Here is a 17,768-nt window from a genome sequence, read left to right as displayed (position 1 = left end):
AAATAAAAGGGTTGGGAATATAGCCCCAGTGTCATAAAAAAATACCCAGTATCATCCTTTTTTTTTTTTTTTTTTTTTTTGAGAGACTAGGTATTGAACACAGGGGCATTCTCCTGCCAGGCTACATCCCCAGCCCTATTTTTTGTGTGTGGGTGTGTGGTACTAGGGATAGAATTCAGGGGCATTCTACCTTTGAGCTACACCCCTAGCCTTTTTTTTTTTTTTTTTTTTTTTTGGTGGTACTGGGGTTCCTGCAAACCCTTCTCCCTCTGGGCTACACTCCCATACTTATTTTATACTTTTATTATTTGAAAACAGGGTCTCTTAGCCAGCGAGGCTGGCTTCGAACCTGCGTGATCCTCCTATCTCCGCCTCCCAAGCACAGGGATTACAAACCACCATACCCACCCCCCTCCGCCATGTTTTTTATTCTTTATTTTGAAACAGTCTGAGTTGCAAAGGGCCTCAGTAAATAGTAGCTGAGGCTGTCCTTAAACCTCAATCCTCCTGTCTCAGCCTTCCAAATGCTGGGATTATGAGTGTGTGCCACAACACCCAGCTTATTCTTTTTTTTTATTTTTTTTTCGGTACCAGAGATGGAACCCAGGGACCTCTGAGTTACACCCCCAGTCCTATTTTTTAAGTCTTTCTATTTTTGAAACTGGGTCTCACTGAGTTGTGAAGAGCCTCGCTAAGTAGCTGAGGCTGTCTGCAAACCGTGATCCTCCAGTCTCTGCCTCCTGAATGCTGGGATTACAAGCATGTGCTACCACGCCCAGCCCTTATTCTTTTTTTCTTTTTTTGTGGTACTAGGGGTGGAACCCAGAGGCTTTCTACCCCCGGGCTATACTCCCAGACCTATTTTTGGAAACAGGGTCTCACTAAGTTACTGAGAGCCTCACTAAGTAGCCGAGGCTGTCTTCGAACCTGTGTGATCCTCCTGTCTCAGCCTCCCAAGTGCAGGGATTACAAGCGTGCGCCACCACGCCCGGCTCCTTATTCTTTATTTTTGAAACAGGGTCTCACTAAGTTGCAAAAAGATACATTAAGTAGCTGAGGCTGGCCATGAACCTGTGATACTCATATCCCAGTACTCATATCTCAGTACTGGGATACTGTGATACTCATATCTCAGTACTGGGATTACCACGCTCAGCTCCCCCAGTTTCATAAGTGTGTGTGTGTGTGTATGTATGTGTGTGTGTGTGTGTGTGTGTGTGTGTGTGTGTGTGTGTAGAAGAAAGGTAAGGGAAGGTTAGAGGAATATTTCCAAGTTTTACAGCTGGTTTTGAGGAAGAGGGGTCTAGTGTCCATGGCCTGCCTTGTGGAGAATGGGGAAATGGAAACAGAAAAAGAGGTCAGAGACTTTGCTCCTGAGGTCTTTCCAGTGTCCTTCAGTTCAAAGTACTCAGCATGGCAAAATACCAAACTCTGAGGTATTGTTTTCTGAGTTCCAAAAATATCAACTAATATTTACCATATTAGAAACTGAAGCATAATCTGGGCATGGTGGCACATGCCTATAATCCCAGTATTCTGGAGACAGGAGAATTGCTGGTTTGAGGCTAGAGTGCCTTAAAGAAGAAAAAAGAAGCCGGGCGTGGTGGCGCACGCTTGTAATCCCAGCATTTGGGAGGCTGAGACCTGGAGGATCACGGTTCGTGGGCAGCCTCAGCTACTTAGTGAGGCCCTCTGCAACTCAGTGAGACCCGGTTTCAAAATAAAGAATAAAAAATAGGGCAGGGTTGTAGCTCGGAGGTCAAATACCCCTAGGTTCCATCCCCAGACCCGCAAAAAAAAAAAAAAAAAAAAAAAAAAGAAATTGAAGTTCAGATACATTTTTTTAAAATAGTACTAAATTTTTGGATATGAAATCCAAAGCATGCTAGGTAAGTGCTCTACCATTACACTACATCCTGAGTCATTTTTATTTATTTTTTGGGGACAAAAATGTTACTACACTCTAGCCTCCAAATTGGGATCCTCCTGTCTCCCAAGTAGCTGAGAATTATAGGCATGTGCCACCACATCAAACAAGCTCATATTTCTTTTCTTTTTCTTCTTCTTTTTTTTTTAATGAACCCAGGGGTACTGAACCCAGGGGTATTCAATATTATTGTGGAGTTGTGGGGGGGGGGGAATATGTGGTACTGTGCCACCATGCCTGGATTCAGAATTTTCTTTCTTTTCTTTTTTTCTTTTTTCATTTTTTTTTCAGTACTAGAGATAAAACCCAGGGGCATTTGACCTCCAAGAGACACCCTCAGCCTAATTTTTTATTATTTATTTATTTATTTATTTATTTATTTATTTATTTATTTATTTATTTATTTATTTATTGTTGGTACTGGGGTTCCTGGAAGCCCTTCTACCTCCGGGCTACACTCCCAGACCAATTTTGTATTTTTATTTGGAAACAGGGTCTCTTAAGCCAGCGCGGCTGGCTTCAAACCTGCGAGATCCTCCTGTCTTTACCTCCCAAGTGCGGAGATTACAAGCGTGCGCCACCACGCCCGGCTTTATTCTTTATTTTGAAACAGGATCTCACTAAGTTGCAGAAGTCCTCACTAAGTAGTTGAGGCTGTCCGCGAACTGGGATCCTCCTGTCTCAGCCTCCCGAATGCTGGGATTACAAGTGTGTGCCACCATGTCTAGCTCAGAAATTTTTTAAAACACAGTAATACACAGTTAGGTGAGGCAGCACACACCTGTAATCCCAGTACTTGGGAGGATGAGACAGGAGGATTGTAGGTTTGAGATCAACATGAGGTAACTTAGCAAGACCCTGTTTCTGTTTTAAAATAAAAAAGACTGAGGGTATAGCTCAGGTAAAACACCCTTGGGTTCAATCTTTAGTGTCACATGTACACACATACACACACACATTAATACATAAACACATATTCCATGAGTCATCAGAGGGATGACATCACTTTAGCACATAAATTCCGGAAAACTCCATAGTACACTTGTGAGAATAAGCATCAGGTCTTGCATGATTATGAAAATAACTGCCATCTCACGGATCCCCTGAGAAGATCTTAAGGACTCACGTATATTCCCAGATCATGCTTTGAAAACCTCTGAAGTGCCATGTTCTCAGTCTTACCTCTAGATAGCTCAGATTCACCTGTTCTTCATTGTTGTCAGCAGCCTAATCCAAGCGTCTGTTTTCTTTCATTTGGATTACTGCGTTATTCTAATATGGTTCCCTTGGATCCATTCTTGCCCCTTCCAATGTGTTCTCCACAATACAGTCAAAACAGTCTTTTCAAAATGCAAATGTGCATATATAACACTATCCATTCTTCCTCACCTAGAAACTCTAGGGGGCTTTTCACTGCTTTTGACAGAAGGGTGAGGACCTGTACCACAGTCCACCAGGCTCAGCACCCCTCTTCAGCCAAGTCCCGTCCTCCTTCCTCTGCTCTCCAGCCATCAAGACATCTTTCCCTTCCACCAACAGTCCGCACTCCCTCCTGCCACCAGGCCTCATGTGCAGCACTCCCTGCACAGGGGCCTCTCCTGGGCCTCCACTTCGCCCGACCTCTATTTGATCTTCAGATGGCAGCACAGGGCTCTCCTGGCCCCAAGGCCAGGTTCTCTCCCTCAGCTATACACACTCACAACACTATACATCTTTTTGTCACAGTTTGGAATTATATATTGATGACATCATGACAAGTAAATGTCTGTCTTCAGGGACAGGGCCCATGTCTTTTTGCTTCTCATATTTCTGGCACATGGTAGATACTTCCATAATGAATGAACAAATTGAAGTTTAATGGGAGAGAAATAAGATAGCAAAAAAATGTGATAAGTATTATAATGGAGAAAGCTATGAGGGGCAAAGATTTTCAACGGCTTCCTACTGCTCACCAAAAAAACCTAAGTGCATGACGGGAGTGGTGGCACACTGGGGGAAGGAGGACCACAGGTTTGAGGCCAGATTGGTCAGTTTAGCGTGACTCTGTCTTAAAATAAAAAGGGCTGAGGAAGGAGCTGGATGTGGTGGTGCATGCCTGTAATCCCAGCATTTGGGAGGCGGAGACAAGAGGATGGCAGTTTGCAGACAGCCTCAGCTACTTAGTAAGGCCCGATTGCAACTCAGTGAGACACTGTTTCAAAAAATAAAGAATAAACCAGGTGCTTCTAATCCCCGTGCTTGGGAGGCAGAGACAGGAGGATCACCAAGGCTGAAGCCAGCCTTCTGGCTTAAGAGACCCTGTTTCCAAATAAAATATAACATAGGTCTGGGAGTGTAGCCCGGAGGTAGAAGGGTTCCATCCCCAGTACCACCAAAAATAAAAAAAATAAAAAAAAAGAAAGAATAAAAAATCAGGGACTTCCGGGAAGATGGCGACCGAGAAAAGCGGGGCTTAAGAGTCCCGCTAACAACCAATCTCCATTACCACAAAAAGAGCGCCTTTCATAGCCAGAAAACACCATCACCAGAAAAACAAAAAAACCACCAGGCTCCAGAGAGAAAGCGGACTGAGAACAGAGCTCAGGGCCACAGAGGAGACACACACGCCTGAGGACGCGGCAGCAGCGCCATACTGCCGGCGGCAGCGGCGAACTCAGCGGACGGCTACAGCAAGCCGAGGTGAGCCGATGCGGAACAGCCAGGCGGGATCTTTCGGCGCAGACAGCATTTAAAGCTCCCAGTGGCTGAGCTCAGCACACGCTGCAGGGATTCAGAGTGGAAATCAAAACCAGAGAAGAAAAAATACGCCAGCCTCATGGCCGAGGGCGTGGCAGAGGCGCCATATTGCCACCGGCGGCGGCAGCAGCAGTGAATCCACCGAGTCCAGTACAGCTACATCTACGTACTCAAGAACAGTGAGTCAAATTGCGGGCCACAGAGGAGAAATCCCAGTATTGTGCCTCCTGGGACTTGACCCAGTGAGGGAGTGGTGGTGGCAGAGATATCACACCATAGGAGAGCGTGCAACCTGGCACCCCCCATAGTTTAAAGCAGCCTCTATCGACTCCCTGGGTCGGAGACTCTGTGATACAACCCAGTAAAGGAGTAGTAGGGTCTGAGATAATACAGACTCGAGATCCAGAGCACCTTAAGTGAAGCCATAGTGACCCAAGGGAAGAACCCAGAGAAGGCACAAACCTCCGAAATCATGGGAAAGAGGAATAACACTGAAGTAATGAATGTGCACAACCCCACAACATCAGAACCTGATAAAACAGAAAATCAGAGATTTCTAGAAGATCAAATCAGGAAAATAACTGTAGAAATAATAGAGGTGCTTCGAAAAGAACTCAGAGAGAGACAAAAAGAGATAAAGGATGCAATTAATGAAGTAAAGGCCTCAATTCAAAGCACAAACAACCGATTAGACCACATGGAGAACAGAATCTCGCTCTTAGAAGATGAGCAATCCAAAAATGAATGCATAGTTTCTAATCTAGAAAAAGATATCCAATAGCAGGAATCTGACATTGAAGAAATATGGGCCCATCTTAAGAGAGCTAACCTAAGAATAATTGGAATAGAGGAGGGAAAAGAAAGTGATACCAAAGGGATCAACAATCTCTTCAAGGAAGTAATAGCAGAAAATTTTCCAAATATAGAGCAAGAGGTTGATACACAGATCCAGGAAACTTATAGAACTCCCTTTAGACAGGATCAGAGAAGAGGATCCCCACGCCATATAATTGTCAAAATGACCAATGTGGAAGCCAAGCAGAGAATCTTAAAGGCAACAAAAACAAAGGGCCAAGTGACATTCAGAGGCAAACCAATTAGAATCACTCCAGACTTCCCAAACCAAGTCATGAGAGCCAGAAGGGCTTGGAGTAACATATTCCAAACTCTGAAAGAAAACAACTTCCAGCCAAAAATTTCCTATCCAGCAAAACTTTCTATCAAATTAGATGGAGAAATAAGAAGCTTCCATGACAAACAGAAACTGAAGGAATTTATGTCTTCAAAACCAGCGCTAGAGAAAATACTCAAAGAGATTAACTACAAAGAAGAAATAGGTAACACTCACCAGAACCAGAGAAACAAGAGTTTCCATCCAACAGACAACTAAGATTGGTTATCTGTGGAGATTCATTATTTATGTTAGTCTTTTACCTATCTCTAAATTGTATTGTTTGCCTTTATTGTTGTTAATTTTTAGGATTTCTAGTTGGAATATTAATATACCTTCAGATATAGCATTTGGAAATATTTTATCCAATTCTATTAGTAACTTTTAACTCTGTTTACATTGTCTTTGGATATACAATATTTTCTTTTATTTTTTAGGGAGTGTGTATATTCTTCTGTTGCCTGTGCCATTGAAATCATATCCAAGAAATCACTGCCAATTTCAATGTTGTGAGGTTTTATGACCCAGATTTTCTCCTAAAAGTTTATAGTCTTAAGATTTATATTTAGGTCTTTTATCTAGTTTGAGTTAATACTTGTATGTGGGATTAGGTAAGGGTCCAATTTTATTCTTTTCCATGTAATTATTATGTTTCAACAATATTTAGTTAAAAGATTATTATTTCCACCACCAAATCTTCGTGGAAACCTTGTCAAAAATAACTTGACAATATAGGGAAGAAGTTAGCTCTAGGCTTGTATTTAACTCCAATGGTCTATATATCTGCCTTTAGAACAGTACTACACTGTTTCAATTATTGTAGCTTTATATGGTTTGAAATCAGAAAATATACATCTTCTAGCTTTGTTTTTGCTTCAAGATTGTTTTGGGTATCTAGAGTCTATATTCCATATCAGGATAGATTTTTTTTCTGAAAAATAAATATATGATAGTTTCACCTAAAAAAAAAATATTCTCTGGTAAGAAAGAAAGCAAAAAGAAATATTGAAATGTTATCTTTAAGTCATCAAAAGCTTGGTATCAGACAAATGAAACTGTTATGTGAGATTATCATTTTTAATTTTGGATAAATTGCTATAATACTAGATGTCAACCACTAAGCCAAGCATGGGAGGGAGGGATGGGGAGAGAATGGGGTGGGGATCGGGTGGGGGCTGACTGGGCGATGTGTGCATGTATGTCTACAAAAGTTTGTATCCCACTATGATGTATGAATACAGTGCACCAATAAAATAAAATTAAAAAAAAAATCAGGCTGGGGGTGTAGCTCAGAGGTAGAATGTCCCTGGGTTCCATCCCTGGTACCATAAAAAAACAAAACAAAAAACCTGGGTGTAGCATGGCATGATGGCACACACCTGTAATCCCAGTACTTGGGAGGCTGAGATAGTGTGGTCACAGGTTTAAAGCCTGCCCCAGCAATTTAGTGGGGCTCTCAACAACTTAGAGAGACCCTCTTTCCAAATTAAAAAAAAAAAAAAAATAGGGCTACAGGCGGTATAGCCCAGAGGTAGAATGCCTCTGGGTTCAATTCCCAGTTCCACAAAAACAGCAACCTAAGTGCACCCAGGACTCCTCGGAAAGCAGCTCAGGCATCCTTCCTCAGTCTTCTCTATGCCTTGTCCAAAAGATCAGCCCACCTGGACCTGGAGGATGGCGAGCTCTCCACAGGCACTGTTTAAATGGCCTCTCCCCTTGTCCTTGACTATGAAAATCCTCTATAATCTATCCTCCCCAAGTAGAAGTCATCTCTCCCATTTGATGGCTCTGCCCTTTCTCTCGCCACATCCACACCACTCCACACACGTCCAAAGCACCGAGGGCCCTCGGAGCCTGCTGCATTCTGTGATCATGCCTGGCAGGTGCTCTTTCCTGTGCCGGAATGTCTGTCTCCACTTCAAATCAGCACCCTTCCTTCAAGTGTCAGCTCAGGTGGTCCCTGGGCTGTGAGTCAGAGGGTGGCTCCTCTGCTCCCACCACCCTTGCCCTCCCACATGCTTTGCTACATCCATCCCAGACCAACAGCTGGTGCATATGGTTGCTGACTGAAGGAAGACAGCATCTAGGTAGGCCATTCACTAGATGAAGCGGACTACAGAGAAATCTTATTCCTCAGCATTCTTTGCCAGGAAAATATTCCATATACAATGTGGAGAAAGGGCCCAAGTGGCCCAGCCTACCTCCACGTGAATTATAGGCTCATGCTTGGGAGAAGACTGAATTACTACTGTCCCATCTAAATCTACAAAGAACAATTCTTCCCACTTCCATCCTTTGACTCCTACAAGGTCACTGGAAAAGAGGTCAATCTGGAAGTTTCCCAGGCTCCAGGATACCCAGATTCCAGGGATGTTCTGGAGAGGGCCTCCTTGCCCACATGCTGCCCCTCACCAGCTTACTGAAAACATATCTACTCATTATCTACAATTACCCACAGAAATTTGAAATTCACTTGTGGACATTTAGATTGGCAACACTTACTATCAGTGCTTGCTTGGGTTACAGAAAACACTCAGTGTGGTAAAGTGAGTGCCTCAGTAACATGCTTTTCTTGCCATTTCCTTAGGAGGCATCTCCCGCACAGGGCAGCAGGACCAATGCTCAGTTTTCTTTTTCTTTTTCTTCTTTGCTTGTGGTACTGGGGATTAATCCTAGAAGCATTCTACCTCTAAACTACACTCCCAGCCCTATTTTTTAAAATTCTTTATATTGAAACAGGGTCTCACTAAGTTGTGGAAGGCCTCACTAAGTAGCTAAGGCTGGCTGTGAACCTGTGATCCTCCTGTCTCAGCCTCCCAAGTATTAAGATTACAGGTGTGTGCCACCATGCCCAGCTAGTTTAATGCAATTTCACTTGTATGGAAAAAGGAAAAGTTTACTTTCTACCAGCAGAAGGAGCCTCAATGTTAGGGCAGTAGACACAACACAAATGTTTGATAAGGCCAGATTTCCTTCTTAACATAAATTTCCCAATTCAAGAAATGGGCGTTCTCCTCCCCATTTTCTCTGGGAAAGGGGATATAGAGAACTACTGTGTTACCTGGTATAATGCACAGGCCTGATTGAGGCTTCTTTTCTGAGGAGGCCTGGCAGCAGCATCATAGTTTTCCCACTAGACAGCTAATTTGTATATTCTGTCAATACTCTGTCCTCCCAGGCAACATAGTTTGATTCTGTAAGAGTTTCACTAGCCAGCAACTTCCTTGAAACATAATGACTTCTCAGGAACCATAACTCAAACTTAGACCGGATTCCTAACTTTACAAATCTCTGATCCTTTGGGGAAAAGAATGGTCAAAAGTAAGTGTAAGCCAGGACTGGTGGCACATGCCTATAATTCTAGTACTTGGTACTAGAGGCAAGAGGACCAAAGTTTGAAGCCAGCCTCAGCAACTTAGCAAGGCTCTATTTCCAAATAAAAAATAAAATGGGCTGGAGTGTAGCTCGGAGGTAGAATGCCCCTGGATTCAATCCCCAGCACTACAAAACAAACAAAACAAAACAAAAATAAAAAAAACCTACACTCTACTGGAAGTCTTCAAACAGATGATGTTTAAAAGAAATTTAATCATGCCACTATATCATTATATTGTAAGATTCTTAAAGATCTGAATACCATCCCAATGTTTTCCCTGCCCCTCCTCCCCAAATAAAAGTATAGAGGACTACTCTGCACAGAGTAGTGGTCGATACATATTTGCTAACTGTTTAATAAATATTTGCTGAATTTTTAAAATGTAGGTAGATAAAATAGATGAGAAGAGGGGGACAAAGAGATGAAATACTCACTGACAGAGAGGTGCCTGCTTCTGGGCTCAGGGGGCTGGTAGACGGTATTTATATCCCCTGCGGACTGGGAAGCCTTGATGCGCACCTGCCTGGACACCCCAGAGTGAGGGGAGGAACTGGTCTGTAAAAAAAAAAGGAAACAATCTGAACTAGATATATATATATTTTAAGGCCTGATCTTATTTACTTGTTACACTTAAGAATTCTTATTTTTGACTGGACTCAGACTTAGAAGTAGCAGTTCTCAGGGAGGATGGCCTGCATCGCTTGGTGATCTGTTTCTGGCATTTTTCTTTGGCTTCCTTCATTCTCTTGGCCAAAAGTTTAGCATAATCTGCTAAACTTCCTTGTTTTTCTTAGTACGCTGTTTCTTCAGAGCAATACGCCGGCGTTTGCGTTGCAGGACACATGGAGTAACGAGATGCCGAATCTTGGGTGTTTGGTCCTGTGTTTCTTACCTTCCTTGTTTAAGGGCTTTCTGACAACATACTGGTAGACATCGTCTTCTTTGGAGAGACTGGAAAGTTTTTGGATTCTGCTGGCTCTTTTGGGTCCCAGGTGATGAAGCACAGTAGTATCCATCAATCCAGGAAGATCCTTCTCTCCTTTTTTTACAATAGCCAAGTTGGGAACACTCAGACTGGTGCCCACAATGCAACCCTGAACAGATTTGCACTTTCTCTCTCTAGTTCTCCTTGGTCTGTAACAGGAAGGCCCTTTCTCAATAGCAGGCAAACATGGCTGTGAGTCAAGATACCCTACTTCATGGAGAAACTTTGCTGGTCATTCCCACCACTCATTTGGACCACAGGACCATTCCATTCTTCACCCAGAGCGGCAGCTGCAACTTCTGTGACCACACATGTCTCATAAAAAGTTTGTCATCCACTTAAATGAGATTCTGGCAGCCAGTGGCTGGGAAGGAGATATTCGGCTTCATCTTGGCACTGAACTAGATCCTTAAGCAGGCAGGCAGGCCTAAAGGCCCCCTGGCCTTTGTCTAGGATTTGCATTACTCTCAGCCACCTTCACATTTTTTTTTTTTTCGGAATTGGGGAATTGAACCTAGAGACATTCAACCTTCTAGCTATACCTCAGGCCTATTTATTTATTTATTTATTTATTTATTTATTTATTTATTTAGTGGAAGTGGGATTCCTGGAAGCCCTTCTACCTCTGGGCTACACTCCCAGATCTATTTTTACATTTTTATTTGGAAACAGTGTCTCCTAAGCCAGTGTGCTGCTGGCTTCGAACCTGCGTGATCCTCCTGTCTCTGCCTCCCAAGCGCGGGGATTACAAGCGTGCGCCACCACGCCCGGACTATTTTTTATTTTTTGAAACAGGGTCTCATTAAGTTGCGGAGGACCTAAGTAGCTGACGCTGGCCACAAACCTGTGATCCTCCTGTCTCAGTCTCCCAGATACTGAGATTACAAGCATGTGCCACTATGCCTGACTACCTTCACACCTTTAACACATGAGATACCTGGTTTTCTCCCAAACCTCATGCCTCAATCTGTCTTGCCAAATCACTGTCTGCTTGATGGCGTTCTGCAGCTTCAGTGGTATATGAGCACTGAAACGTGGTGCCCAGTGTAATGGGTGATGACCCAGAAACGGAGAAATAACACACATTCCTGTAAAAATCTGCCAAACAGAAGAAAGAGCTGTAAATACTCTCTCATAAAATTCTCCAGAGAGCTTGAAAGAATAGCAGGAAATTATTTCAGCAGCAAGATCACCTAATGCAAGAGGGACTGAATAGAACATGATGGCAACTTTCCTGCCCAACAAAGTTCTGGTTGCTAAATATGTATTTTAAAAAGTAACTCAATATGTTTCTTCTTCCTCAACCATAATCGCTTTTCAGAAAAGTAAAAAGATCTCAGTTGCTTCAAATACCAGGGTTTACATGTACATCATCTCAGGATTTTGTTTAACTGGGAAAAACTATCAGAGGCACCATCCTGCTAGAGGTCAAGGACCTCAGAACTGGGTCAGCAGCCTTCCTGCATCTACCCCCACTTTGCACCAGTCTGGTTAAGCCACTAGGTAAGCCCTAGAGAGAAACCAAAGCAGCAAAAGGGGTTCTTTGCACTAAGAAAGCTTAAGACTGAGCACTGGAAGAGTGCAAGTACATCAGGATGAAACTACAAATAAGCAGAACACTATTGTGAATGGGAATAGGAGCTTAGGATTTATCAACAGTTTTGGTCAAAGTTTCTACTTGCTTCTCTATTTTCTCTATCTCCCATAAGAAACAAAAACAAAATATAAAAAAAAAACACATAAAAACTGGATCTACCGGGCATGGTGGTGTATACTTGTAATCCCAGTTCTTGGGAGGCTGAGACAGGAGGATCGTGGTTCAAGGCCAACCTCACCTAACTTAGTGAGGCCCTTGGTAACTTAGTGAGACCTTGTTTCAAAAATAAAGAATAATAAATAGGGCTGGGGGTGTAGCTCAGAGGTAGAATGCCCCTGGGTTCCATGTCCTGTACCACACACACACACACACACACAAAAAAAAAAAAAAAAAAAAAAAAAAAAACTAGATCTAAACAACCTCCATATCCTGTCCTCCAGGAAAAAGGCTTCCTGCTCCAAGGGGCAAGTTCAGCTGCCAAGCAGCCCTCTATAGTGTCCCCACACCAGACTTTATCACATGCAGGGCTGTCTTGAAAAACTGCCTTACTCTAACAGGAAGTCAGAACCAAGAGGAAGTGAATGTTCTTGCTGAAGTCTCCGATGTGCAATAGCTCTCTGCTGAGAGTCAGAAAGGAAAAAACAGCCAAAGCCACGCACTGGGGAAGCAGGCTGTGAAGGGCAAGGGAGGGCCACAACTCTGCAAAAGAGAAGAGCTGCATGATACGCGCCCAGGACACCTGCTTGAATGAAGGGCCTTTCACACAGTGGGAATTCACTGAATCTTGGCAGCATGAATTCAAAATGTGCCAAAGAACATCCACTCTAAACCTTCAGTTTTAAAATCTAAAAGTTAAGATGGAAAAATGGCTCATCAGCCAGCACAGCTTAGATTTGTAAAAGAAAAGGCTGAAGACTGGTAAGAGGTTGGAAGGCAGAGAAGGGAAAGAAAGAGTGAAGGTTTCAGAGGAGGGCTTCCACATTGATACACATACACGCGAATGCCCTGGAGCCCTGTTAAAAGCATTCCAATTTGATTGATCTTGGGTGAGGCTCAGACTTAGTATTTCTTTTTTAGGGAGAAGGTACTGAGGATTGAACTCAGGAGCATTCTGTCTCTGAGCTATACCCCTAGCCCTATTTATTTATTTATTTATTTATTTATTTATTTATTATTTTTGTGGGGGGGTGTCTGGGGATGGAATCCAGAGGCATTCGACCTCCGAGCTACACTCTCTGCCCTATTTTTTATTCTTTACTTTGAAACAGGGTCTCACTAAGTAGCTGAGACTGTCTGCAAACCACAATCCTCCAGTCTCAGCCTCCTGAATGCTGGGATTACAAGCATACGCTAGCATGCCGGCTTATATTTTTTATTTTGAAATAGGCTCTAAGTTACTGAGGTTGGCCCTGCGATCTTTCTGTCTCAGACCTCCAAGTGCTAATATTACAGGTATGTGCCATTATGCCTGGCTCAGAGCCCGTCTTTCTTCCTTCCTTCCTTCCTTTCTTTCTTTCTTTCTTTCTTTCTTTCTTTCTTTCTTTCTTTCTTTCTTTCTTTCTTTCTTTCTTTCTTTCTGCAGGTCTGGGGATGAAACCCAGGGGCATTCGACTTCCAAGCTATACCCCTTGTCTTATTTTTTCATTCTTTATTTTGAAACAGGGTCTCACTAAGTTGTGGAGGGCCTCACTAAGTAGCTAAGGCTGTCCAGGAATCGCGATACTCTGGTCTCAGCCTCCCGAATGCTGGGATTACAGGCGTGCGCCACCACGCCCAGCTCAGACCCTGTACTTCTAATAACCATTCAGGTGATGCTGCTGGCCCATAAGCCAAACTATGGGGTTAAGCCACAAGTGAGGTCTGGAGAGCTGTGACAAGCTTCAGTTTCAGGTAATGCAGCTCATTAGAACTGCCTGCAAAGGAGCTTTGCACACTTGTGATCCCAGTACTTAGCAGGCTGAGGCAGAAGGATACCAGATTCAAACCCAGCTTTGACAACTAGCAAGGTTCTCAGCAACCTAGTGAGACCCTGTTTCCAAATAAGAAAGAAAATCAGACTGGGGGTGCAGCTTGGGGATAGAATGCCTCTGGGTCCAATTTTCAGTACCAAACTAACTAAATAAATAAGAACTTCTTGTGGATCTGTTGATGTCTCAGACCAACTCCAATAAAATCTCTGGGTCCAAAGCACTGATAAATTTTAAACTTCCCCAAGTGATTATAGTACTCAGCCAATTTTCTAAAACCTTGATTTAACGGGGCAATTGAGGATAACATGGTAAGTAAAAATGAGGTTGTTGCAAGGATTTGTAAGAAAGAAGGAAGGTAGGATTACACCCCAAAAATAATACTGGACTGTCATACAATGAAAGTCCATGTGTGTGAAGTGTATAACCTAGCAAAACAGTCTAAATATAGCAGCTAGAAGTGGGCATTTGACCACTCCATAACAACCTCACTGAAAGATCTGGGTAGTAGTATGCTACAGCTGATACAAATGATATGAAACATTACAGGGAATCACAAACATAGATTAGCAGTAAATAAATTTGATCCACAGCTGGGCATGGTGGCGCGCACTTGTAATCCCAGTACTTGGGAGGCTGAGACAGGAGGATCACAGGTTCATGGCCAGCCTCAGCTACTAAGTGAGGCTCTCTGCAACTTAGTAAGACCCTGTTTCAAAATAAAGAATAAAAAAACAGGGCTGGGGTATAGCTCAGAGGTAGAATGCCCCTGGGTTCAATCCCCAGTACTGAAAAAAAAAAAAAAAAAAAGATTTAGACTGTAAGTGTTCTCATGAAATGATGAAATGTAGGCACTCAGAGACCATTCAACCCAGGAAACTATGTAAGGGATAACTCTGCTAGCTCATATAGATTGCCTACTACTTGGTAGGGCAACAGCTGGTAAGTTAAAGAAGCCTTCCAGAGCATGGCCTTTTTTTCCTACTGAACAGAAAGAAAAGTTTGTTTCCTAGAACTCTCCCAAGGGAAAGGGACAATTCCTGCTGAATTGCGGGAGTTGGATTTACAAAGCATGATAGTCTCAAGTCTTTGACAATCTGCCAGACAGCACCCTAATCAAATATGTCTTGGTGGGGTCAAAATCTAATTGAAAACATAAACACAGAGAAAAGGAATTTTTACTTTTAACATCCAGTATTGTCCTTTCTCCCACAATATTAGTGAGTAACCAAATCTGTAACTTTGACACTGACAATCTGGCTCGAGAGAGAAACCAAATGTAGAAGGCTACACAGGCTGGGCTACACTTCGCTCTCGCTTTGACAGTGGTGGGGGAACACACAATTCTGTGAGGGAAGCAAAGCAAGCCTGAAGGAAAGCAAGCCTGCCATCAGCTGCCGGGCCATGACAGGAGCTACTTACATGGTTTCTGTCCTGAGACAGCAGCAATATCCTAAGGCTTTTCATGCTTGAGCTTCTATCCAAAATGTCAATTGCTTTATCAAGATCATCTTGGTTTTTCAGCAGGATGGAGAGCTGTGACACAGAACACAGAAAAGGAAATCATAAAATACAACTGATACAATATTTCAGTTTGCAAAAATATACAAAAATAAAAAACTTTGGAGAAAAACCAATCTCATTGGATACTATGGTGTCTTAAAAGGTGTACTTGAGCCCGGCGTGGTGGCGCACACTTGTAATCTAATCCCCATGCTTAGGAGATGGAGACAGGAGGATCGTGCAGGTTTGAAGCCAGCCTCGCTGGCTTAAGAGACCCTGTTTCCAAATAAAACAGTATTTAAAAAATAGGTCTGGGAGTATAGCCTGGAAGTAGAAGGGCCTCCAGGAACCCCAGTACCACCAAAAAAAAAAAAAAAAAAGGTGTACTTGAAATAAAGATTTTTTTCTCTAAGTGAACAATTCAGTAATTTTAGTAACTTTACAGAGTTGTGAAACCATCACAACAAATCAATTTTAAAAGATTGCCATCACTCACTCCAAAAATGTCTCTTGTGCCCATTTACTCACCCCTCCAGCCCTGGCAGCTGCTAATCTATTTTCTGTCTATGCCGACTGGCATTTTCTAGACATTTACTATAAGTATAATCAGATAAGTCATACATATTCAATTCAAAGATTCAGTCTTGCCAGGCGTGGTGGTGCACGCTTGTAATCCCCGCGCTTGGAAGGCGGAGACAGGAGGATTGCGTAGGTTCGAAGTCAGCCTTGCTGGCTTAAGAGACCCTGTTTCCAAATAAAAAGTATAAAATAGGTCTGGGACTGTAGCCCGGAGGTAGAAGAGCTTCCAGGAACACCAGTACCACCAAAAAAAAACCCAACAACAACAAAAAAAGATTCAGTCTTTTTCTTTTGTGGTACTGAGGATGGAACCCGGGAGCATTCTACTTCCAAGCTACACCCCAGCCCTATGTTTTTATTCTTTATTTTTAAACATGGTCTCACTAAATTGCAGAGTGCCTCACTAAAGCAGCTGAGGCCGGCCACGAACCTGAGATCCTCCTGTCTCAACCCTCCAAGTACTGGGATTACAAGCATGTACCACCATGCCCAACTTTAAAGAATCAGTATTTTGCCAAACATGGTGGCACATGCTTGTAATCACAGCTATTCAGGAGGCCAAGGCAGAAGGACCTCAAGTTTGAGGCCAGCCTGGGCAACTTAGTGAGATCCTAACTAAAAAAAAAAAAAAAAAAAGTGGTACTTGGGATTGAATCCAGGGGCATTCTACCTCTGAGCTGCACTCCCAGTCCTATTTTATTTTTTATTTTTAAACAAGGTCTCACTAAATTGCAAGGGGCCTCGCCAAGTTGCAGAGGCTGGTCATAAACCTGTGATCTTCCTGTCTTAGCCTTCCAAGTAGTGGGATTACAACCATATGTCACTACACCCAGCTCTATCTAAAAAAATATTTATTTATTTATTTATTTATTTATTTATTTATTTATTTATTTATTGTGGGTCTAGGGATGGAACCCAGGAGCATTCAACCTCCAAGCTACACCCCCTGCCCTATTTTTGTTCTTTTATTTTGAAATAGGGTCTCACTAAGTTGTAGAGGGCCTCACTAAGTAGCTATCTCAGCCTCCCAAATGCTAGGATTATAAGCGTGCACCACCACACCCGGCTCTCAAAAATTTTTAAAAAGAGGGAGGGCTAAGGGTATAACTCAGTGGCAGAAGACTTGCCTAGTATGAGTAAGGCCCTGAGTTAATTCCCAATACTCTAAAAAAAAAAAAATTCAGTCTTTTACATCTAGCTTCTTTTACTTAGCTTAATGTTCTTTAGTTCATCCATACAGTCGCACATCTCAGAACAGTGTTTTGAGATATTTTCTAAGAAAAGCTTCCTTCTAAAACAACCTTTTACTCTAAAGCTCAAATCCCCAAACTAGCTACCATATTTCTACCCAAAGTAAGCAGAAGAGCCACCACACCCTCTCCCAGTCTCCAACTGTGCTGACATTAACAGCAATAGCAGGAAAGGCACAGAAGGGGTAGGGGAGTGGGCAGAGGATGAAAATATACAAATAAGAACACAATTTTAGACCATATAGTAGCACGGTTTGTTATCTTAATGCTTAAAGGCAAAATTAGTCACTAGAATTTGAAAACTACCTCCTCTGTTTTCATTCCACTGAAGTATTATTACTGTTGTTGCTGCTGTTATTATTATTATTATTGGTGCTAAGGATTGAACTCAGGGGCCACTGTACCTCTGAGATACACCCCCAAATCAATTTTCTTTTTTATTTGGAAATAGAGTTTTGCTAAGTTGCTAAGATCCTCGCTAAGTTGCTGAGATTGGCTTTGAACCTGTGATTGCCCTGTCTCAGTCTCCCAAGAACTAGGATTACAGGTGTGCCCTACCATGTATAGCTCCACTGAAGTATTAAAGAGAAGTCCTTGAGAATACAGGTAAGTCGGCTGACTGGGCGATGTGTGCATGTATGTCTACAAAAGTTTGTATCCCACTATGATGTATGAAT

The 17,768-nt window shown here is 42.7% G+C and overlaps 1 protein-coding gene and 1 pseudogene across 2 annotated transcripts in view; both read right to left on the bottom strand.

Moving 5' to 3' along the window:
* The window catches only part of MAP3K3 (mitogen-activated protein kinase kinase kinase 3), a gene marked incomplete at both ends in the record, with an annotated part of 78,985 nt that overhangs the window by 20,143 nt on the left and 41,074 nt on the right, over window positions 1–17,768 (bottom strand). The window contains 2 exons of the mRNA XM_080714101.1: window positions 9,645–9,765; window positions 15,182–15,295. Coding sequence (XP_080570227.1) covers window positions 9,645–9,765; window positions 15,182–15,295 — 235 coding nt within the window. The remainder of the gene's footprint in view (window positions 1–9,644; window positions 9,766–15,181; window positions 15,296–17,768) is intronic.
* Window positions 9,851–10,710, bottom strand: LOC308274569 (small ribosomal subunit protein eS6-like; annotated as a pseudogene). Its single transcript has one exon. The product of its transcript is annotated as a small ribosomal subunit protein eS6-like (transcript).

The sequence above is a fragment of the Muscardinus avellanarius genome (genome assembly GCF_963383645.1).
Source record: "Muscardinus avellanarius genome assembly, chromosome: 16".
Lineage (NCBI taxonomy): Eukaryota > Metazoa > Chordata > Mammalia > Rodentia > Gliridae > Muscardinus > Muscardinus avellanarius.
The sequence above is the reverse complement of the archived record's forward strand: the minus strand, read 5'-3'. Positions and strand labels throughout refer to the sequence as shown.